At 40.5% G+C, this 25177-nt stretch overlaps 2 protein-coding genes and 1 long non-coding RNA gene across 6 annotated transcripts; 1 reads left to right on the forward strand and 2 right to left on the reverse strand.

The window, feature by feature from the left end:
• Positions 1 to 14106: 14106 nt before the first annotated feature.
• Positions 14107 to 14616, reverse strand: LOC149200120 (protein SRC2-like). Its single transcript, XM_089400855.1, has one exon. The coding sequence runs from the start codon at positions 14614 to 14616 to the stop codon at positions 14107 to 14109; it is 510 nt and encodes a 169-aa protein (XP_089256981.1).
• A 5528-nt stretch (positions 14617 to 20144) lies between these two features.
• LOC149200121 (uncharacterized) lies at positions 20145 to 22389 on the reverse strand. Of its 3 annotated transcripts, none has more exons than XR_016253336.1 (2): positions 21518 to 22389; positions 20145 to 20957 (listed from the first exon to the last, which is right to left on the reverse strand). It is a non-coding gene; the product is annotated as an uncharacterized LOC149200121 (long non-coding RNA). The 3 variants fall into 2 exon arrangements; XR_016253337.1 differs by lacking the exon at positions 20145 to 20957 and adding an exon at positions 21059 to 21078.
• A 1762-nt stretch (positions 22390 to 24151) lies between these two features.
• On the forward strand, positions 24152 to 24826 carry LOC149200122 (homeobox-leucine zipper protein ROC6-like). 2 transcript variants are annotated; one of them, XM_089402598.1, is made up of 2 exons: positions 24152 to 24357; positions 24439 to 24826. In XM_089402598.1, exons 1-2 carry the CDS (start codon positions 24241 to 24243, stop codon positions 24565 to 24567), a joined length of 246 nt encoding a protein of 81 aa, XP_089258724.1. In that variant the 5' UTR covers positions 24152 to 24240; the 3' UTR covers positions 24568 to 24826. The 2 variants fall into 2 exon arrangements, with proteins under 2 accessions (XP_089258724.1, XP_089258725.1); XM_089402599.1 differs by having other exon boundaries at positions 24465 to 24826.
• Positions 24827 to 25177: the final 351 nt, after the last annotated feature.

Genomic DNA, 25177 nt, shown 5'->3' on the forward strand with positions numbered 1-25177 from the left:
GAGCAAAGGCCTCTTGACGCCCCCGACTTTCCACTTTCCAGTTTCCTGGGTGGTTTTCGCTAGCCCCGCGCATGGTAAGTGGTATCCTTCTCTTCGCAGCGATCACAATCACTGATGGACGCGTGGCAGCAGGACGGTTTGAAAAACCGTCGTGATCACACGCTAAAGGGCGGCAATTATGGTTCCGCGATATCCATCTCCGCCGTTGGATCTGCCGATGAAGATCTACAGTCACTTTTCATCGTGCATGTTTGTGGGGCCTTGGTGTTTAGGGCGGACCGTCGGGTTATTTTAATGTTTTTATTTTTTAGTTTTATGTTATAAGAACCGGGCCAGTTTAATTTCAACTGAGCACTTTAGGTGGCTCTCTTCCCGTGTTTGTAATCCTTTGGTTTTGGTTGATTTTTTGTCCGCACGATGGGTTGAATTCACCTTGGTTTGGGGCCCACTCTATTCATGGGGGTGTGTAAATATGTAAATCAGTTTTGATTTAATGAAAGGTCCGTCTCTTGCACTAGCAAAAAAAAATAATAAAATATAAAAAACATAAATAATTATAATTATAAACAACATATCGTTAAGAAATGTGATTAGGGCTTTTTTTCTTCTGTCGGCGCTACGACGTTTTTGTGTTCTGCACCTTGGGAGCTTCTGCCTTGCAGCCCTGGGCCCTCTGCCTTCCTCCTCTGTGCCCTTTGTCCCTGTGCACATCTGAACCTGCGTGCACTGTGTGGCTTGTTTGCAGCTGGGAGGTGGCCCGTAAGCTAGGTTTCGCCCCCATGGAGGTCCCGGGCTCGCCCCAAGCAAGCCCCCTCCCCCCTTCTGGCCTCATCTGCCGATGCCTTCAATCGGTTCTTGACCGGGTTGTCGTAGAAGAAAAAGAGTGAGGCAGCCAAGTTTGTTAAGAGGCTCGAGGATTTTCCTGAAATCTCCCTGCCACCAGAGACCCCGATCTAAGTCACCCTGTCCTTGGCTGAGCGTGCCCTCGTTGGCCAGTTCACCAACTTATGGCCATCTCCTAAGTCCACTGAGATCTGGGTCAACAGGAACTGGGCACCTTTGTTCAAGAATAGTGTCACATCTTATTTTTTGGGACAAGGGTTTTTCCTCTTTGAATTCACCTCTAAGGATGACAAGGATCTAATCTTCCAGAATGGCCCCTATTTCTGGGCCCCCAGGGTCTTTATCTCAACAAATGGATGCCAGATTTCGACCCTGCAGTCGGCGTTCCCATGGCTGTCCCAGTGTGGGTCAGGCTTCCAAACCTCCAAATTCATTGTTGGAACTAGGACTCGTTGAAGCACATCGCCAACGCCCTTGAGAAATTTATAGATCGGGCAAACAACGAAGACCAATATGACTGTGCCCAAATCTGCGTAGAAGTAGACCTAGAGGTGGGACTCCTGAAAGCCATCAAAATCAATGTAGGAAGCTGGACTCATGTGCAGAAGCTAGATTATGAGCAGTTTCCCTTCAAATGCCAAAAATGCCATGTCTACGGTCACTTCGCCAGACGATGTCCATCCAATGTTGAGCCAAATAAGGGTAAGGAAGAGGGCTGGAACCAGGTCAAGCATGCCAAGACTTCCCACAAAACCCACAAGCACGGTGGTCCAAATGGAAAAGGCCCCCAACAGGCCCCTGCTCAGCAACCCCCTCCCAGAATGGAGCAAGAAAATAAATTTGCCCCCCTAAACTCGCAAATAGAGGAAACACAGGAAGCAGACACCCAAAAATCAACCCCACTCGCAAAAGGTACCCCCTCTTCTCCCAAGGGGGCAAGTCTTGCTGAGAGCTCCAAAGGAAACACTGTAGAAATCGAGGAAGTGGAGCAAGAATCTGAAGGCTCAGAGGAAGAAGGTGAAATAGGAGAATCCCAAGCTTCGATAAGGAGATCCACAAGAGGTCGCAAAACAGATCGGGAAAAAAGAAAGTAGGAAACTTTCAAAGATAAGCTACAAGGCAGACAACCAAAGATGGTGAGAAACCAGCCCCAAGGCTCCAAGGGAGCCAACCAAAAACACAAATGATGAAGATCGTCTCCTAGAACTGTAGAGGTATGGGGAGCAGAATCAAAGAAGAAGCTATCAGAAGTTTAATAAGGATAGAAGCTCCTGACATACTCCTCATTCAGGAGACCAAACTGGAGGACTCTGCCTTCCTTCATGCAAGTAAGAAACTCTGGAATAAATGCGAGGCGAAAGCAATCCTTCCGATGGGCTTCCAGTGGGTTGGGCACTCTCTGGAATGCTAGCAAATTCTCAGTCATTTCTGAGACCCTCAACTCTCACTGGCTATTTTTAAAACTGCAACATTTAGACTCAAAAGAGATTTTTAGTCTCTTCAACGTGTATGTCCCTATGAATGCTAGGGAAAAAAGGCTTGCTGGGAATCCATAAGAAACCAAGCAAATCTTGTGAACTTGGAGAATACCATCATTGCCGACGATCTAAATCTCACTCTTCTTTCTGCAGATAAGAGAGTAGGTAGCATTGTTCACGATTCGGCAGGGGAATGGGTGGAAGATCTTATGCAGGACTGGGACCTGCTGGACATCAAGCCAATCTCTAGTAAGTACACTTGGATTAATAACAGAGTTGGCCCTGGCCACATCGCTGTTAGGCTGGACAAATTCTTTCTTCAAAGCTCTTTTCTTCTACTTGGTTTAGAGGCTAGAGTCCATATTCTCCCATGCAGCACTTCTGATCATTAACCAATCAAGCTTGAGCTCTTGGCCCAGCTTGATCATGGGCCTATTCCTTTCAGATTTAGCCGCTCTTGGCTAAGGAATCTGATTTCATGCAAATAGTTAAGGACATTTTGTTGCATTCGATCAAAGGCTCCCCCTTTTTTGTCTGGGAGGAGAAGCTCAGAAGAGTGAAAAGGGCTTTGAAAAGTTGGGCCAAATCTCTGCCCAATCCAGCCAACGAAAGAAAAAAAATTCAATGCACACTGGATAACCATCATCTCCAGGCTGAAAAAGCTAACATCACAAAAGAGATTCTAGATAAAGAAGCCCAACTCCAGCAAAACTATCACAAGGCTTGTCTAGCTGAGGAAGAATACTGGAGGCTTAAGTCACATAGTCTTTGGCTTAAAGCAGGGGATAAGAATTCCTCCTTTTTTCACAAGCAAGCTCAGGCAAGGAAATGCACCAATTCCATCTCTGAAATCAAAGATGGTACTACCATTCATAAGGATATTGTAAACATCAAAAAAGCAACCTCCCTTCACTTTAAAAGCCTGTATAGTGAAGATATAGATCTGGACCAAAACTCTGATATGATAGACGTGGTCCCCTCCTTGATTATTGCTGAAATGAACCACCTCCTTGAAGCTAAAGTCACCAAGAATGAAGTCAAGGATGCCCTCTTTGCCATGGACCCAGACAAAGCCCCTGGGCTGGACAGATTCTCAGCCAGATTCCTCCAAATCTGCTGGTCGATTGTGGAAAAAGATCTCTTCAAAATGGTTCTAAAGTCCCAAGCTTGCCAGAAAATCGGTGGCAGCACGAACTCCGCTTTTCTTGCTCTCATCCCCAAAGAGAAAGGAGCCAACTCCTTCAACAGGTTTCGCCCGATCTCGCTTTGTAATATTGGATACAAATTGATTACCAAAGTAATCGCTAATAGATTGAAGCTCATCCTCCCCAAAATCATTTCGGAAAGCCAAGGAGGCTTCATTCAAGGTAGACAGATTGTGGACAATTTCATTCTGGTCCAAGAGGTAATCCACTCAAGTCTGAGTTGCAATGAAAAAGGTATGGTTGTCAAACTTGATTTAACAAATGCATTTGATCAAGTTAGGCATAGTTTTACGCTGAAAGTCTTACATAAGCTTGGATTCGGTGCGAACTTTATAAATTGGATTCAGGCTTGCATCTCAGAGCCTTAGATTGCCCTGTTAGTAAATGGAAGAGCTGCTAATTTTTTCAAAGCCACGAGAGGCCTTAGGCATGGGTGCCCTCTCTCACCCCTTTTATTTGTTCTTCAAGCCTCAGTCCTCATTTTTTATTTAGACAAGAAAATGATGGATCAGGAAATCGCTAGGCTTTACATAGCAAGAGGCATTAAAAACATCAATCATTCCCTCTTTGTTGATGACACATTGTTGTTGGGAGCTACTTCTATGCTCATGGATTCCAAATTTAAAGGAGCTCTGGATGAGATTTGTAGGGTCTCAGGAAGCATACTAAACAATGGAAAATTCCACATCTATTGTTGGAATACATCGCCCAGTTTGCTCAACTCCATTTCCAGATGCTTTGGTTTCACTGCCTCCTCAACTTGGACTTCCTTCAAGTACATGGGTCTCCTTGTTTTTCTCAAAAGAGCCTACAATATAGACTGGCTCCCCCAATTGGAGAAATTCAAGAATAAGTTGCTTGCCTGGGGCTTTTCCTAGCTCAACATTGCTGGTAAGTCTGTACTCATCAAATCTATTCTTAACAGCCTTCCCTTATTTCAGTTTTCTGTCCTTCTTGCTCCCACTGGTATACTCAAAAAAATGGAGGAGACCATTCGAATTTTTTTTGGAAGGGGGGCAAGCAGAATGAGAAAAAGATATAGTCAATTGGGAATCCATCTCCAAACCGTTGTTGGAAGGAGGTTTGAATTTCAAAAATCTTTGCAATCATAATATTGCAATGGGTGCTAAATTAATTTGGAGAATCATTGCACCTAATCCAGGCTGGGCGCAATTAGCGCTATGGAGAAAATATTTCAAAGGCCAGCGCTCTCACTGCCTAGATCATCCTCTGCCACATTCAAATTCACCTTTTCTGAAGCTCTATATCAAAGCCTGCCCTCTCATCAATGCTCATGCCTACTGGGTTCCCGGTAATGGCAAAAGGATCAAATTATGATAGGATAATGAACAATGATCCATTGGGAGACTGCTACTCACTCCAAGCACTGCGCAGATGGATGAACGAGGCTGGTTTGCATTCTCTGTGGGACATTTCCATATTACATGGTCCTCGTTGGGCTGGTTGGAATCTTCAAACACCCCCATAATTGCTTATGGAGTGTGATGTCCTATTATCCAAGCTCCACGATTCGACTCCAACGTTGGCTCGAAAACGTGACTCAAGAGGATGGGGTGTGCAGGTTGGTGGCTACACTGTAGCTCTTGGCTACGCCACACTGTGTGAGTGCCCTCACGTGGCCACGAACCCAACGTCGTGGAAGAGGATATGGAATTATCCTTCTTTACCAAAGATCGACTACTTCAGCTAGTTGCTTTGCCACTCCAAAATTTTGACTGATGAAAATCTTCATAAGCGAGGTTTCCACGGCCCTTCAAGGTGCAGCCTATGTGAAAAAAAAATCAGGAAAGCATAATTCATCTTATGCTTGAATGCACTTTCACAATGCAAATTTGGTTCGAGCTGTTGGGAACTTTGAGCTCCAACTTCGCACTTCCATCCTCCATTTCTGATCTATTCGCTAATTGGCTGCAAAGGTACCCTAGTCCCCCACCGAAAAACAAGATTATCAAAGTTGCTTGGTCTACCCTCCCTAAAATAATCTATTGGCAGGTTTGGCTTGAGAAAAATAAAAGGATCTTTAGAAACTATGAATAGGATGCCAAGCTTGTGGTAGTTAAGATAAAATGCCAGTTAACAGAATGTTTGAGAGAGCATAAAGATGATTCAAGTTTAAGCCAACAAGATATAAATTGGGGCTCTTCTCTTAATCTTCGGTTCCAAAAAGTTGAAAATAGTATCTCCTTCACCAAAGATTGGTAAATAAGGGCTACAACAAAAGAGTTCCAGGGCTGGATTACAAATCATCCGAGACATTCTCTATTTTTTGATGGGGTTGCAAAGGGAAACCCTGGAAGAGCTGGTGTTGGAGGTGTCATATTGAACCCAAATGGCATAAGGATCCACAATTTCACCTGGGGTTTGGTTGTCGCTTCCAGCATTCAAGCTGAGGCTTTGGCCCTTTTTGAAGGTCTCAAGCTTCTGAAAGCGCTGAACATCAGGGAGGCTAATGTATTTGGGGATTCTCAGGTTATTATTAACACTATGGTGACTTATTCTAAGCCTTATGATCTAAGGCTTGCAAGGCTGATCTTCAGAATAACAGACCTTGGAGACTCATTTCAAAAATTGAATTTCTACCACGTGTTGAGAGCTAACAACAAGGAGGTGGACATAAAATCCAACAAAGCAGCCCTTCTTATGGCTGGAGCTTTGCTCAGAGGCGAAGATGAAACATGGGATCCAATTCCTTAATTTAGTGAGCTGTCATGTTTTACTGCCTATTGTTAAATCAGTTTGTATGTACCCACAAGCTTGGGAAAATCACTGAAATTGACCACATAGTAGCAACTAAAAAGAGATGTGATCTAAGCATAAATGCCATGGCCTTTCAGGGTTGTGCGGCACTGGTGAAATCAAGCTCACCTTTTGTAATCTGAATTTTAGCATTGAGGCCAAGTATCTAATAATATCCATTAACCGTTTTTGTATAAAAAAAAATTAAAAAAATATAAACAACATATAATACATAACATTAATTATTAATTATGTTCTCTAAATTTATCTTAATGAATTATTCACCTTTAAAACAAAATTATGTAACACAATTATTATCCGCATTATCTTTGCACCAATTACTCACATTTAAGAAAAATCAAACCACCACATTTATTTTAGTGTTATTAGAAAACAAATCACACAAAGTACCTGGGTTTCCAGGGGACAACCAGCAATAATCTAGTTGTAACACCAAGCGACACCCAACAATAATCTAGTTGTAACACCAAGCGACACCCAGCAATAATCTAGTTGTAACACCAAGCGACACCCAGCAATAATCTAGTTGTAACATTATAGAGTTTAGGCATCGTCGATACATGGACCGAATGGGGTGCTCGACGACCGAATGGGGTGCTCTGCAGATTTCTACCAATCCGCAGATTTCTACCAATCTAAAGAGCGATAAGTGGTAAGACTGACCACTCACAGGTGTGTAGAGACTTGCATGCAACTTGACACCTGGTGCTCTCACACCACATCCAGCTTGCAGCTATTTTCATATACTTTTCTCCTGTCTCGACTGTCTATTTTTCATATCTACAATATCTTCCTTATGCCATCCTCCACAGCCGACCCATGATCCATTTTTAGCTACAAGATTGCATATTAACTGCCACCCGACATAAGCTCCTATCCTATCAGTTGCTCTTCGCCTAAGGCTTTCAACTACATAACTCTTTCTTCACTGTGTTGAGATAATTGTTGGTTGTTCTCTCCTCTAAAAGACAGCCCATATTCGGACTGTCGGCACTTCCAGGTATGAGCATCTGAATTACTCTTTGCATTCTATATAAATGTTTTTTGGGTTTTAGATATGGAGAGTTTCTTTTTTCTGAGTATTTGATATCTGGGATTACCATATCTAAATGTTTCTGCACTTATTGATAATTATCTAGACTATATCTCTTAACCGAGGAAGGTTGCTTATACTTTCTATGGCATATGGAGGATATCTTTCATATTTATTTTAAGTGGGCAGCTGGCTTGTTTTTTATGTCTTTCCACATCGAGAAAGTGCCTTGCTCATTCCGAGGCGTACTTTGCTTGTACTTTCAGTTGATTTTTTATAGTTGATCCATCTCTCTCCAAGTCTTTTGCTTCGACCATATCATACCATATCTGTAAGCAGTGTACTTCCTGCACCTACATAGGACTTTCTCTGGTTTTTCGAGGTCATATCTATGCTTTTCATTTATGACGGAATTTATGTCTGATTCATCTGCCATGGAGGCTATGGTCCACGCTGCCATACAGGCAGAATCCCTCCATTGTAAAGCCAGATTGTCAAATGAGTGGCATTCCACGCTGGATGAAATGCTGATACACCCATCGATCCCTCCTCCTGTTTCTTTTGTGGATAATGATCATACTGGCATAGTATCTACTGGGGATCGATCCCGCAAATGCCATAAACCTGTTAAATCTACTCCGCCTCCTGATGCCATTAGAATTGACAGTGTTCAGTTGACTGAACGCATTGATAGCCTCCATGATAAAGCTTTGATTGGCCGGTGGCATTTCCTGGAGATGAACGACAAGCAGATGAGAGACTGGCTTGAAGTACAGTGGAAGCCCATTATTGGGTATATCCCGATAATTGCCAGATTACTGAAAGAGTGGTTCTGTTTTCATTTTCTTAACGCAGATGATTTGGAATCCATACTGAACCATCAATGGGTGTATGGTCGTAGTTTTCTTGCATTACACAGGTGGTATTTGGGATTTAATCCCCTTAGAAACACTCCTTCTAATAATCTAATTTGGTTGAAGCTTCCCGGTCTGCCACTGGAATTTTGGTCGATAGAGACATTAACTGAAATTGGTAATGCAATTGGAAGATGTGTATATGTGGATCCCTGGTGTCGGGGGGAGAAAGACAAGCGTATTGCTTGGATTTTGATTGATAGATCATACAGGGGAGGCTTTCCGGAGCATATCGACATCAGCTGGAGAGATCTGTCCATTAGACAGAGATTAGATTTCTGGGGTGTGCCTTTTAGGTGCGCTGCGTGTCATCATACGGGGCACCTTATTAAACATTGTCCGAGACGTCAATCAAATGGTCTAAAGCATCACGGTCTCACAAAATTTGTAGAGTTGCCTCATAAGATGAAGGGGCCTTCTTTGGATTCGGAGAAATCTGCTTCTCCTAATCTCACTCCTCGACTCGACCGTGATGATGATTTGGCAGCCGAACATCAGCTATCTCCCTCTCAGCCGGTCGACCCTGATCCATTATACCGGATCTCACCGTCTATGCCCGAATTGGAAACTGCATCTGAGTATGAGATCCCCCATCCTCCTAATCCTCCAAAGGAACCTTACATGGATCAAAATGTTTCGAATCCGGCCCCCATTCCTCGGCCTCCTATTGGAACAGAATCTCTGCTTCTTCAGAATTCTTCTTCGCCTCTTGATAAAGATTCTGCTCCTGGGGATCTTGGTTTAGAAGCTCGGATATCTCCCACGCCTGCAAATTCCCCGATTTCATCGCCTATTAATTCTATTGGTAGCGATTTAGACTACCTGCTGTCCAAGAAATCTCTTGCCCTCTTGCCTCTCACAGTTCATAAACCTGCGACCCCTAAATCGCCTATGATCAGCCCTACATCTGCTAGGAATATCACTGTGAGAAGAAAGAACAACAGGGGCAGTAGGCACTTCAGGGGGAGGGGTGTTGTATCTGACTGTTGTATTAGGAATCTTTCGTTGGTTGACATTCCCATTACAGATATCTCTGATGACAGGCCTCTTAGAGCTGGAAAGGCTGAACTGCCTTCCAAATGAACTACATTTTATCTGTTAATATTAGAGGTCTGGGAGCAGACCTGAAGTTCTTGGCCTTAAAAAACCTATTTTTATCTACGAGCCCTAAAATCATTTTGATCCAAGAGACCATGCATGTTGTATCTGTCACTGTATCCTACTTCAGGAAGATGTTTCCACTTTGGCACATCTCTGCAGTTGATGTCGTAGGTTTATCTGGTGGTTTAGCGGTATTATGGGACCCACAATGGATATGTGCAAAGGCATACAGTTGCATTGCTGGCATTCTTATATCTGCTCAGATTAGAGGGTTTAAATGTCCTATAAACATATTAAACATATATGCTCCATACAGGAACAGATCGACATTTTGGGATAGTCTTTTCGCATCGGAAGTATTTGATATTGAATCATTATTGATTGCAGGTGACCTAAATATCACTTTCAACATGGATGAAATATGGGGCAACAGTAAGAAGCAGGATCCAAATGCTGCCAGGATTAGGAATGAATTTCTAAACAAAAATTATATTGACATTCTTCCGCCCAAAATTCTGCCCACTTGGGACAATGGAAGGAATGAAGAGGCTTACATTGCTAAGAGAATCGACAGATTCATCTTACATGCCAGCTTGATAGAAGACCTCGGCATGCCGTTTTCAACTGTTGAAAATTTCTACATATCTGATCATCGGCCGATCATACTTGGATGGAGATCTATGGGAATCAGAAAAGGTCTCCCATTTAAATTCAATAGACAATGTCTAGAGGAGCCTGATTTTAATAACACTGTAGTAAAAGTGTGGAGAGAGTTGTCATCAAAAGGATCTGCTTCACTTCAGATGACCTTCATGGATAAGATGAACGAAATCAGGAAGATTGTAAAAGAATGGCAGTTTCAGAAAAGACAAGCTAATATAAAAGAGCTCCGAGAAATCCAAAAGGAACTTGATAATGTTGCAGATGCAATGACATATGATTCATTGTCTTATGATATGAGACATCGTATTAAGAGTCTACAAAAAAAGAAATTGCAAATCCTGAAACAAGAAGAAACCTTCTGGCGCTTGAAAAGTAGGGCAATATGGATGAAAGAAGGCGACCGAAACTCTAAATTTTTCCATAGATTCGCCAATGCAAGAAGGGATAAAAATACAATATGGAAAATTAGTGACGGTAATGGAGGCTTTTTTTACTCTCAGCAGGATATATCAAATGAGGCGGTAGCTTATTTCAAAAAGCAATATCAAAGAATGAATAATCGCAGTTTTCAGGATATACTGTGGGGAATAGAAGTTTATCCAAGGATGTTTGATAATGAATTAAATGATCAGATTTATCAGCCTGTTACTGAGGAGGAATTACTGGCTATTATGAAATCTTTCAAACGGGACAAAAGCCCCGGTCCAGATGGCTGGTCAATCGAGTTTCTTATTCATTTCTATGATATCATCAAGGATGACCTGTTGAAGATGGTGGAAGATACCAGGATAAAGGGTAGTATCAGCAAGCATCTATGCTCCACCAATATCGCTCTCATTCCCAAAAAGCGGGATGCCCAGACTTTCCAGGACTTTCGGCCGATATCATTGTGTAATATTTCCTTCAAAATAGTATCTAAGATCATAGCGGAGAGATTGAAAGGAGTATTATCTGAATCTTTATCAAAAGAACAGTATGGGTTTCTAAAAGGGAGATACATTCATGATGTTGTTGCCGGTACACAAGAGGCATTATATTCCATTCATTCAAAGAAAAGAGAAGCGGTTATTATCAAAGTCGACCTCAGAAAGGCGTATGACTGCATAGATTGGGGCTACATCAGGTGTTTACTTGCAAGAATTGGGTTGAGATCCAACATGATCAACTGGATCATGGCATGTGTTGATCCTATGGAATATGCAATCATCATAAACGACATTCCATCTCCATTTTTCAGTGCGGAGAGGGGACTGCGTCAAGGATGCTCTCTCTCTCCGCTTTTATTTATTCTGGCGATGGATACTCTCAGCTTGCATATCAAAAAGGCTGTAAATGAAAATACGTGGCATCCTCTCAAAATCTGCAGGAACATTTCATTATCTCATAACCTATTTATCGATGATATCATATTATTCGCCATGTTTTGGAAGGTCACTTGGATGCGATTCTATGATATTATGGAAAATTTTCAAAGGGCTATGGGTTTACAAGTTAACCTGGAAAAGTCTACTATATATCATTCTGATTTAAACCAATAAGATGTTCTATCGTTATCAGAGTTGTTTGGTATGAAATCATAGTATATCAGCAGTGGAATAAAGTACCTGGGCTTCCGGATTAAAGCAAATGGCTACTCAAAATCGGATTGGGGCTGGATTTTGGATAGATTCTACAGGAGAATTTCAGTGTGGGAGTTCAGATGTCTTTCCTTGGCGGGGAGAATAATTTTAATGCAATTTGTTTTAAAGCAAGTCACTATTTACTGGGCACACCCATTTCCTCTTGCGGTGAGTATCATCAATAGCATGAATAGGCTATCTGCTAATTTTATATGGGGGGGTCATGCTGAAAGGAGAAAATTTCATCTTATAAAACTCACAAGTATTTCACTTCCTAAGAATATGGGGGGTTGGGGCTTATCCAATTTGCGAACTTTTGGAAAAGCTCTACTGTGCAAGTCGCTTTGGAGAGCCATTCAGGGTGAGGGTCCGTGGAGTCACATGATTCGGACGAAGTATTTAGGTAAGAAGAGCCTTCTGTTCTGGTACCGGAAAGGTTCCATTGGTGTTTCATATGGATCTCCAATCTGGCTTAGTTTCCGGAGGATTGAATCATATTGCTTGAAGAATTTAATCTGGCATCTACAAACGGGAAGTAAAATTCTTATTGGCAAAGACCGCTTCAAATGTGGTGCTGAAGATTTAGATATCCCTGAATCCTTACTGAATTATTTCCACAGAAAAGGCTTTTTTTTACTGGGATAGTTTGATTGCTGAATGGCTTGGCCCCATCCCGCGGTGGAAAGATGTTGGTGAATTGAAATTGCCACAGGAGATCGCGCAGCAATGGATTCGCATCAAGACGGGGCTTCAGAACTGCGGCATTTTCAGATCTAGGGACTCGGACTTCCTTTCTTGGAACATATCGAAAGAGGCAAATGCTGTGACAGTAAAAGAGATTTACCATCATATGATAATGCAGCAGTCTCCCAGCTCCCCTATATTTCCTCAGATTTTCTGGAAGGATGGCTGCCCATCGAAAATGATCCTATTTGCTTGGCTTGCTTTTCACAATAGAAACTTAACTTGGGAGAATTTAATGAAACGTGGATGGCACGGACCAAATGTCTGTTCACTATGCAGATTGGACGAGGATTCAAATTTCCATATATATTTGAAATGTAAAAAGACAAATCAGATATGGCAGGAATTAGAAAAAGATTTTGGTTTTATGCTTGGTGCGCAGGACTCAATTCAAGAGTGGATACTATGGTGTAGCGGGCAGAATGAACAATGGCGAAGGATCTGTATACTCTCCCTGTGGTTCATATGGAAATGGCGCAATCACAACATTTTTAACAACTCAATTTTATCATATGCGCAAATCATCGATAGGATCTCTGTAAATTTGGAATCTCTCCCACAGAAGACTATCAAGCAAAAGAGAATTAATCCCACCCTGCTTTCATCGGATCAGTCAACTTTTCTTGTTGCTTTCTTCGACGGGGCCGCACAGATGGGTCATTGCGGTTGTGGGTTCTTCATCAAGATGAATGAATCCACACATTTATCTACCTACTGGAACGGTGGTTTCAGCTCCAATAATAAGGCTGAAGCCATCGCACTCGCTGGTCTATTAAAATTTTGTATCTTCCTTGACATACAGCAGGTTGCTATTTTTGGAGATTCGAAAGTTTTGGTTGATTCGGTTAAAAGGAGAAATCATATATTGGCGCCACACCTGGCCGGTTGGAGGGATAGGATCAACTATTACTGGGGCTGCATGGTTGGTAGTACTATTGAGCACATCAGCAGGGTCAAAAATTCGAAAGCTGATACACTTTCTAAATTGGGGCTCCTTTCTACTCCAGGTTTATGGTATCTCGAGATTTTCTCTGAGGGAGAAACATTCCAGATCCATGAATTTACATTGCCGGACTTCTAGTCTCTGATGAACTATAGTTTTGCCTCATCTGCATATGCTTTTCTATTTTGTATTTTCATATTGCCTCTCTATACTATGTGATCCGTGATTGGTTATAGGACATATGTAGTATTTAGTTATTTTGATGGTCTGTTATATCATCCATGCAGATCTTAGGAGCATAAAGATATTTTTGTCTTACGGACTTTTTTAGACCATCTCTGATGTATCTATATTTTGGACTCTTATATTTCTCATATAACATATCGAAGCTTTTTTCGTTCTGAAAAAAAAAAAGAGTTTAGCCATCATCAATTTAGCAATTTTTTTAAAATAAAATCAGATCAAATTGACAGCAATGAAGTCAATTAGATTTCAATTAACCCAAACTTACCCATACCCAATCGTTCCAAACAAATTACAGACACTCAGACTTGGCTTACTGGTTTCCAAAATCAATAATCGAATTAAATATAACACACAAATTTCAATTAACCTACACTTAGCCGTGCCCAATTAGCGTTGCCCTATTGGGCAAAACAAATTACAAACACTCGGCCTTGGCTGATTGGTCTACCTGTAGAGTCCAAACAAATTCAGAAATATATCTATATCCCCAACCATTCTATCCAAACCCTACAGTATCAATGAATTGTGGACTGTGACTATTAAACGTGAGCTCCCAAGACCAACAAATGGGCACCTAACAAGGCCCCGTGTACACCCTTTTTCTTGGACAAGTTCTTAAGGAACCTCTTGACGCTAAAATCCATTTTCACAGACATGTCCAGATTTCCTTCGGGCTCTCCAGATGGATTGCGGATCTGGCAACTGACGGGCTTGCCGCCAAACTGGGAGCGGACTGACTGCAGAAATCCCATCAAGGGGACGCTGATACGCCCGATTTCCTCCTCCCCGGAGGTAGTTTCCGTGTATATTGCGATCTCCAGAATGAGGAGGCCTTCCTGCTTCAGGGCGGCTTTGTCGAGAGTAAACGTGATAACGTGGTTCCACATAGGGTTGCTGCCGTTGGTTGTGTCTACTGGCGTTCTCTGCTTACTGTTGTTGTTGTTGGGATCGTTGGTGATCCATGCCGCTGCGTAGGCTCTTATGTTCTTGATATCACCGTTCTTGATATCATGGGCTGCAATTAGGGTTATCTCTATGTTCTTGGCCATCATCAACACTGTAAATATAACTGGAAATGGAAATGAATGGATGTTATATTCGAAGAAGACGGAAATGGCGATGGAATAGGGAAAGAAACAGTGATGGAATAGGGAAAGATTTGGGAAAATGGAAATGCAAATGGACATGATATATTTGGTAGGGTTGGAGATGGCTTTATAGGCCGGTTGCGAGGGACAGAGTCTAGACGATATCGAAACAGTGTTGAAGTTGGCATTATCTCACAAGGCACGGCAAATTATTCTACAAGGATTCATGGGAATCTTCAAGCGCAGGCGGCCAAATTTATGGACTGTTCCTTCCATTCACGGTGCGTGACGTAGTCAGCCGACCCCAGGAAGAAACAATGTCCATTTTAATGGTTTTTTATTTCTTTAATTGTTATTATGTCACTTACAGTTGCAGTGACATATAGCCACTGTTAGTGGTATTAATTCTTCCGCACTTTTTCGCTTGTTTTTTTTGTAATGTGAACTTTATTTTTGTGTATAATATATTTTTTTTTTTTGCAGATATCACTCGCTAGATAGGGTTCCACTGCCCAAGGTTTTATGGCTCTTCGACGATTTATTGGTTCTTGGGTACTGAAATGTTTAATAGCTGCAAACAGGGTTGGAATCAAACGATTAATTGGATTGAAGGGTCAGTACGATTTATTTGAGGTTGGGTATTGAAATCGGGTTGGAATTTCAAAACAAAACAAATTTATTGGTCAATTTCAAGGTTTTTTATTTTCTCATTGGTTTTATGAAAATTTTTAAATCTTATTTAACAAGAAAATCAAATCACCGATAATAAATAATTTATTCATCAAATTCCATCCTTACGTTTCCAGTTTTCGCTGTACCTGAGCCCACGGTTATTTAGAGTTTCCCTGGGCTCTGTTGTCGTTGGGGTCTATTCTCGCTGTCTGCCGACACGAACCCTGGTTAGGCCGCTGTTGACACGGTCAAGATCTAGATGTTTATTTATTTATTTTTATTTGCTTATTAACTGGTTTGAATTTTTGGCCATCCGATGGATTTCCAAATGGGCGGCCAGAAAAGCCAAGCCGGCCAAGATTTTTGGGCGTCCAACGCACATACAGAGAGGAAAAATGGAAAATGGATTAATAGAGTAATTAATAAATAACGAAAAAGTATTGAGGCAGAGGAATAAATTTTTAAAAATAGCGTTTGGAGCGGGTATTGACAACCGGGCACGTTGAGATGTAATCTCATCATTTTGCCACAACGGTGGGACCCACTCAGTTTTCTTTGCACGTTCCTCGAGATCGTCGGGAAAGTGAAAACCCGTTCTAGAACTTTCATGTAATTACCGATATTTGGTATTTACTAGCAATTGTCCCAAAAGGTACAAAGAGAGGCCGATAGGATTAGTAAAAGGAGGAAACCTATATAGATAGGCAAGCATATATAAAGCTCAGTAGTGACGAAGGCACTAACCACGATGACCAGCGTGTACCAGCGGAAAAGTAAATTACAGTGTTTTACATGGTAATTGAAAAGCGGGGAATTAGATTTGCAAATATTAAGACAAATCACTTACATTGGTGGTTCACACTATAACTAAAACATTAACTAATTGTAAGTTGCTTTTCATAAAATTCATTTAGTATCATTTATATAGATGAACCAAAAAATAGGTTTGTGCAATTGGATGAGAAAGCGTTCATAGAAGTCTTTTTAAAGAGAGCGAAATACCATAAGACTTTGCCGCTAGCATACCCATTGTGCTGTGTTCACAAATGCAGGAGGAAATCTACAGGCAAACACTTTTAAAGAATCATTGGACAAACATATAGCAGTTATAATAATATCCTATTTCCTTGTATTATAGTGATTATGCACTCGACATCCTAAATACAATTCAAGTTTCACTCAGAACCCGAAGTTAATCCCCTATTGGGTACTCGTGTACATCAGTGACAAGATCTGTAAGTTACAACTCCAAAGACCATAAATTTTCCTTCCATACTGAATGAATTGGTTAAGCTTCTTTGCAAGCTTCACTAGGCGATCCCTGACTGGGAATGCCTCTTTGTGGCTTTTGGTTATGCAACTCCCTATTGCAGGTTATTGTAGTCTGCAATTCAGTTTGCTGTGCTTGTCAGCGTTTGAAGAGCACAAAGCTAGGTTATAGGCTTACTTCTTTCAGAAAGATAGGTTTTTCAGTTCTCCCATCTGCAACTTTAAAATGCAAATTTTCTACATTCCACAACATTGGGTTATGGGTATGTTCCTGTTGCTTATGCGATTTTTCTATTCAGCTACAATTTCTTGATGTGAATGCTCCCATCGTCTGCAACTTTAGAATGCAAATTTTCTAATTCCACAACATTGGGTTATGGGCATGTTCCTATTGCTTATGTGATTTCTCTATTCAGCTACAATTTTCTTGATGTGAATGCTGCCTTGTAGGTATTTGCGTGTCATCTTCATACTCATCGAGTCATTCCATATTGCAAATTCGGTACGTTTCTTATTCAATTTCCATGACATAAAAAGCCATGTGTGCATCAAAATTTATTGCTGGGAAAAGAAAGGATGCATTGTAACAAGAGAACTGTAACCTGAATACAGAAACAACAGCTAGCCAATGAGCAAGTAATGTGCAAAAGCAACCAGCAACTCATGTCACAATTCCATGACAAGAACTTTATCAGTTCACGCCCGAAAGTTTTCCTTTCCAGTGCCTTTGAACTAACAATAAATGTATAGGTTCACAAAAGACTGCAAAAGGAAACTGCCAACAAGGACACACAAGTCAACACAAGTATGTCTTCAGCACATATATATATATATATGAGCGTAAATTATCCAAAGACTTGAAGCATCAAAAAAACATAAAGCTCCAGCCAACTATTCTCTTTAAATTTCATTAGAGATCACAAACATTTCTACTTATAAAAGTTTTTTTGGAGGAGATACAAAAACAAAACTGGGATTATATCCCTTTTCTTGATCAAAACGGTTTAGAAAAGACTGGAACTACTTTAACAAGGATATTTTTACACAAAGCACCTTGTTCTTGAAGCTTTCTAACTGCAAAACAAAGCCCTGGGATGGCCTTCATCATTGAGGCTGAAGTTATAACAAATCATTTACAAAATCATAGAGATAGCACCATGGAAATTAGAATCTGAAATGAGTTCAACGTTGTTGCCCAGTATAACGCCTCTGCAACATCAAGCCTCTTCAGAAGTGTAAATAAAACCTTCTACATAATGCTACAGAACCCCTGCAATTACATCATAACATACAAATAAATAGACCAAATGTCATGGAACATGAAATTGAATAATAATTTTGAAATAATCAATGTTTTTATCAACAATGATCAGTGGAAAATTGGGCCGCTGTACTTGTTGTCATGGCACATCTCCTACAAGAATCATGTCTCCTTCATTATCCATCTGGTTTGGCTGGGTGTATAGTAGAAATCTGTGGTTAAGAACAGCTGGCCTCAGATACACAGGCAGATCAATCTTCAATGTGATCAAAATCAAAATCTGACGAGGAAAAGCTCTCTTTGTTTTCCATCGGAGATCAAAAATAAGATTACGATCATGACCCATTATAGAAGAGTTAGAGAGACTATGCCAGATCATTACATTCACCTAATGGGTCATTAATCAGAGGAAACTATTCTGCATTCATGCTTTTCCAGACAAGATAACAAGTTTCGCCAGAGCATCTGACCGCACGTATTGTAAAATATGGTGCAGACTACCACTGGCCATCAAAACAATAGCGAGATTCGGCATTGCATAATAAAAATAGAGCTGTCATAAGTTGCCCTAGATGAAATTGAATCATACTGTTCAAACAATCAAGCGAGATCATCAATGATCAGTGGAATATTTATATGGATCATTTCCTACAAGCATATCATATATCCCACGTTATCAGTGCACACAACCCACAAGCCCCTCCTAGGATCCAGAAGTTCTCCATCCATATTACACATTTAAGGGACATGCGAGTCTGCTTCATTTTGACCGGCAGTATTGCAGAAATTTGCTGCTCATTGAGATGTGATGGTAGACTATTTACTCTCGCCATATACCCCGTTATTATTTTGATGGCCAGGCTAGTCTGCAACGTTCATCTACAATAAAATAGGCCTAGTCATATGGACGACTTTCATCTGGATGTTGAAGGTGAAAGTTGAAGCATGAATGCAGAACAATTTCATCTAATAAACAACTCATCCTGTGGATATGATTATATAGCAAAATCTATGCACTTCTTCTATGTTGCGTCATAACTGTAACCTTATTTTTGCTTTCAAGTGGTAAAATTGATGTCACCGACACCTGTAACAGATGTATAAAGATAACTCAATCTTGAAAAAGAAATTTCGTGTAGCCAATCCCTGTAGGCTGAGGGTTAGGAACCTTGGCCTGAACGGACAACTGTAACTGGATATGAAATATGATACGTAGTTGGTATCCTATATGCCCTAATTGACCACTTGCGGGCCATGATTCATGTATGACCTATCACATAGGGAATAGAAGGAAGCAATGGTATAGCATGTACTCAATGGGCACTAATCACCTATCCTTACTTTACCCGAGTAACCAGTAAGCTCTATGAACTCCAGCTTGGTTTATATTACAACACATACCCTGTTATAGAGCTTAGTTTCACTAGTGTTCTCATTATTGGGTCCTGTATTTGATGGACGACCAAGGTGAGTATAAGCAAATCAATAGGACACATATTAGAGATGGCACTACTAAGAGAATAGCCCATATTATCCATAGATATACTTCGAGTAGTGGGGAGAACTGTGGACTCAGACCATACAGGTGATAACAAGAGACCCTAATCGTGATTCTCTTATTTCTTTATTATATATTCATCTCTTCGAGAAAACACAGAGATACAGAGCGTGAGATGTGCAATAAATTTTGCCCGCCAAGTTTTGTGCATTATTGAATATCTTATTATAATAAACTACATTAATAACAACCACAAAGAAAACATCCACAAGGCATGAGACTAAAATTATTTCAGCCAAAAACCTATTGCATATCCATTTTAAGTATATTGAATGGCACATTTCAATTGCTCAGATTCAGTTAACCCTTAACATACCCTCAGGTCCATCTCTGCACTTCAGTATCTGGTGTCCAACACTAAGAGTATTATCAATTATATGGAAATTCATTTCTCAGTGTTAATTGATTGATCAAATATAATTGGTTGGAGGTCCTTACATTGAACTGGGAGTTATATATAGATAGCAACCTAACAAGTTTATGTAATATGCACAGCTCAAGTGTTTACACATCCTAAGTTTGTTATACAAATTTGGATACTTGGATATGTTTCTAGTTTGGAATTCAAGCTTTTTTCAGAAACAAGAATAGAAACAAGAATTGTAACTTGATCAATACCAACTTACCATTCAATTAAGAGCAGTGGACAACAGACTTCAACAGACTTCATCTGAAGGCATGATGCAAGAACATACTGTTAAACAACCCGCTGTGTCCAGACTCCAGCTATTCTCAAAATAGAATGCATATCATACAAAAACAGCTAATTTATTTATGAGATACAAGAGGTTGCAACAGGCAAAAGCCATGAGTGGCAACAAAAGAAAAAGGTTCCTGCTTCATAAGCACATGCTCTCGAGCTATGATACATACAACGCATGATTTATGAGAATGCGACCCAACTTTAAGCATAGATTGCACTATGGGCCATGATGTTCTACTGACAGAAAGGTCATGGTTTCCCATTCTACCATTCCGGCAACTTATTAATTTCTCCAAAAAAATACCATCTCAGCCCTGGTTCAGGGGGTATATGCTAAGAACATATAATAAACTCTTCTTTTCAGCAGGTCTTCCTGCTGTTTATGTATCAACCAATTCAACAATCCACCTCCCATTTTGCAGGAAATGGCACCGAGGAAACAAATTTTACAACATCCAGAGAAGTAGATTACTTGTTGATGCTATCCCTTGCTGACCCCTGTGCTTCTATCTGTTGCATACCCATTTGCAAGCAGGTAGGCGTAAAGAAGATGATTCCAGGTGTCTGGCACCCCAGGTAGACACCAATGGCTGCAATCTTGCCTGTACATCGGAGCTGTTCCTTGTCCTTCCCCTAAATAATACAATGAGGGATGACCATCCTTCCTGAATTCTGTTAAGTATGTTATGTTCAATAACTGAGCATTCTTCTTGCCACTGAGTTGTTTGATTGCTTCAGACATGATTTGATTACTTACTAGCTCCCTTTGAAACCAAGTAGAATTTACCTCTGCCCGAGTTTCCTTATGACACTGCCCTCCAGTATTCCATGACCCTCCTCTGCATTTAAAGATGTCAAACAAGACACTTGATGTCAGAGATTCAGCTTTGCAATACAAGTAGCCTTGAAAGTCATCAAATCCTACCATTTAAGAGGAAAGCATGGTGTAGTGTTTGTGCCCTGAGTTTCACCAGCTCAAAATCAAAATCAAAATATTACATAGAAGAATGGTTTTAATTTCCTTTTTCATGTCCATTACATACATTCTCCATCTTCTGAACTGAAAATGGATACGTAGATCAATAGGCCTAAAACAAACCTAAGTACAACTTTGGGAATTATCAGAACGCATAAAGAAAGATTCTGACTAAACAATGAACTTTGAGTGGCTGAGTTGAAATGGACATGGAGATCAATAGGCCTGAAACCAACCTAAGTACATGTTTGGGGATTATTAGAATGCATAAAGAAAGATTCTCACAAAACAATAAAGTCTGAGCAGCTGAACTGTCAAAATGGACATGGAGAATAATATAGAGAAGCTAAAAGCTATATATATGCCAAAACTCCAGTAGACAAAGAAACAAGATTAACAATTATTTTATTTGTCTGTTTTCACCTGCCTCCCTGCAAGATGGATTCAATGCGCTGTAACTTGAGTTTCCTTCTGAATTTGAAGATGAATTCTCGGCTTCAGTGTCAACTTCCGCGTTATAGGCCCAAGAGCTACTTGCTCCTTTCGTCCTGCTGTCCAGGCCGCCTGATTCAGGGATCTTGCTATCTAAGCCCCTTCGAAAACTGATGTGGCTAGAAAGAAATGAACACATTTTCCTCAAACTCGTAGGATGACGAGGCGGCAGGAGTCGAACCTGTCTCCTGTAAGAAGATGTTGCTCCGGCGATCTCACCGGAAGACGATGATCGACCTGCCGTCTCACTACAACTGCCTTCGTCGGGCGGGCCACGAGAGGACTTCCGTGTTCTCCGTGTAAGAATAATTATTTCACGTTGTAATCATGTGCCATCACCGCCATCGTCTGGGATCTTCAAGCTTCCAGAGGTCACCACCGCCTCACCGCCTGCAGAAACGAAAAGACTGCCGTGTTCTCCGCGAGAGAGGGCTTTTCATTCCATCGGGATATTTCGATTTCTGCTGCACATCTTTTTGAATTTCTTTTTTCTCCTTTCTTTTCTTGCTGTAATTCTCTTCTTTGATTTCGTCTACGCCTTCTTCTCCGTCTTCGTCTTCGTATTGTGTTTCTTGGTGATCAATTTCAGCTGGTACGATCGTCTCCCTCTGGAAACCCCTGTCATAATCAGAAAATTTATGGGATAACTGCAACCCCTGCGCGCCCATTCTTAGCAGAAGAAAATGTCCCACCGAATGCCCCCTTAGTATGATTCTCCGTCTTGCGAGGGGCGATAGGGCTCACCAGTCCAGAACTTCGAGGTTTCGGCTTGTTCGTGATGTAGGCTCACTCAGTGAGGCGGCATCCATGAATACCTCCGCCCCTGAGCCCGATATGCAGGTAATGGTGTCGTAAAAACCCGCTAAGTCGTTTCCTGAACGAATACGGAAAAAATGCCCACTCCGCCAGGTGTCAGATGAGAATAAAGCTTGAACGAAGACGAAGCTAATTGTCAGTTCGCCAGGTGTCAGCATCAGAATGAAAAGGACGACGAAAGGTCCCTTTCAAAGGAAGGCCTATCGGCCTAATTATATTTATGAAAATTTTGGTAAAATTTATTTTAGGCCGGTTTGTTTTGAGGAAATTTTGGATATGTATAAATCGATTTATAATAAGTTAATATAAATGTAAATTAAAGGATTTTAATAATAATTAAGTAAAAAGAGTTAGTTGTTATAATATTGGCATAGTTTTATTTGTTTTTTTGAATACTTATTTTTTAAAATGAAATGTTTTTTGTTTTTATTTTTCATGCTGAGTAAAAAATATATTCTTCCTTGTCATATTTTTTTCTTTCTTTCACAATGAAGTTGATGAGAATTAATACTTAACTGAGTAATAAGAATTTTGGCTCTCTAAGAAATATTGTTTCTATGTACGATTTTTGTTGATGATTATGAATAAGATTAAATTCTTCAATATAGTACTTTTTCTTTCTTCCTAGCTCCTTGTCCCAGGTATACTTGTGGAACTTATCCATAACAAAGTTTTTATTTCTTTATTGTTTATCGGACATATGTTCAAGAAAAAACTCTATTTACCAAACTATTTGTTATTTTACGACGTCCAAATTTTCTTTACTTTTCACAATGTCATTAAAGAGAACCTTAGGCCATCTCGCATCTTCTATTTAGTCATTTTTTTTAATATCTTGTAACTCGCACAATAGCAATTGATTCTATAAGTGCATCCCCGTTTCACTTAACAAGATAACATAAAAAAAAATATAACTTTAATTTTGAATTTATTTACAATCAACTACTTCTAAATTTTCTCAATTTATTTACACTTCCAATTTATTTTTCTGCTATAAAATAATACACAAATAGGTTTAAAAACATAAATAATCTTCTTGATAACACTTTCCTTTTCTTGCGCTTGCGTTGCCAACTACTTCGATGAAAAGGTGGGTGTCTACGACATCATTATTAGAGATGCAGTAACAACTGTTACTACTCCGTCGTTCGTCGTTCCTCTGGACACTGCTCAACCAACGTTAATGATAATCATGACAGTAACGGCCTTTAATCAAGATAAAAATACTGTAACTACTACTTTTCTTTTATGGACAGTACTGCTGAAGCAACTACTTTGGAGACGGTTGAACATTTATATTGATCAATTAATATACATATGCTCTGGACATTATTGAAGCAAAATATATTGGTGATAGTCATTTTGGTGCGTTGCCTTGTAGTGAAGGACAACAGTTGAACAAGGTTAAACATGGGTCGACAGAGCTTGGAAAAAGGTTAAACATAGGTCGACAGAGCATGGAAAAGAATGACGGTAGGGGATGAAATTTCTGGTATTTATTATTTGAGTCTATATTTAGACAAACCTCAGTTTATAATGTTTAAAATATTTTTAGACAAACCTCAGTTTATAATGTTTAAAATATTTATTACGCGTAAGGCGTTTCCCTTTGGGATTAACTTCCCTGGATGCCACTGTGTAATGCCTTGAGCCGTTGATCCATTGTGTTAGACGATTAAAAAAATCTCTTCCGTCCGATCATTATAGGCGGTTGCACATTGTAAGTCCGATCTGTGTGCCACTATGTAATGTGACCGATTCATTCTCCTTGCAACGCATCACATCTCGCAGCGCATCACATCTGGCCAGCATGCACTCTTCAGGTTACCTGTATTCCCATGTTTCTAATGGCGAATAGGTATAAGGAAATGTTACCCTGCATGATATCCAGGGCAGCCACAGTCGATGTAATATGGAGCGGAATGGGCGGGACAAGGAACGGTGCACTGCAACTGGTAAGCTTGTATTTTTTTTTTTTCAATTACCATTTTGTTTTACTTTCTGATTACTAAGATGCAGTTTTCTGTGACTTGCAGAAGATGCAGTTTTCTGTGACTTGCAGATGTATGCAGAATTGCAAGTGCTTTCACCGTTGGTTCCTGATCGAGAGGTTTACTTTCTTCGATTCTGCAAACAGCACGCTGAGGGCGTATGAGCAGTGGTAGATGTATCTGTTGATGGCCTTCGAGATAATTCGCCTGCGGGATTTATGAAATGCAGGAGGTTGCCTTCTGGTTGTTTGATTCAGGACATGCCCAACGGGTATTTCAAGGTTGTGCCCGAATCTTATATCGCTGATAATGGGGAATAGGAATTATCAGGCGGGTACAGTAACCAATTAATCTCAGATGTAATGTATATGTGTTTGATGAGATATCAGGCGACACGGGTAGAGCATGCGGAGTATGATGTTAGTGGAGTGCACAGGCTTTACCGTTCTCTGTTAAATTCGGGGATTTTTTTTTCCCTTTCTTCCTTCATTGCTAAAATGTGGGAGTTTGTCCAATGAAGTCAGTTGTGTCATGTGTGGATAACGCCTGAAATTGAAGGGCTGCCGTTCGCAAGGTGTCATGATGATCAGCCGGTGTTTGGTGTTGATATTGGTAGCATGAGGACGGATAGAGGTTGGTATTAGGAACGCGTACGCAGTTGTTTTCTGTGTGGATAATTTAAGAATGGGATTGGAAGCTTGGTGTTATTGTGAGTCAGTTAGGATTCCTATGGCTTTCTGGGATTCTTATTCTTTTCTTTATTTATATTGTGGGTTGATTGAGT

The sequence above is a fragment of the Pinus tabuliformis genome, chromosome 2_1 (genome assembly GCF_031772625.1).
Source record: "Pinus tabuliformis cultivar Carrire ecotype Pingquan chromosome 2_1, CPIR1, whole genome shotgun sequence".
In the NCBI taxonomy this organism is placed as follows: domain Eukaryota; kingdom Viridiplantae; phylum Streptophyta; class Pinopsida; order Pinales; family Pinaceae; genus Pinus; species Pinus tabuliformis.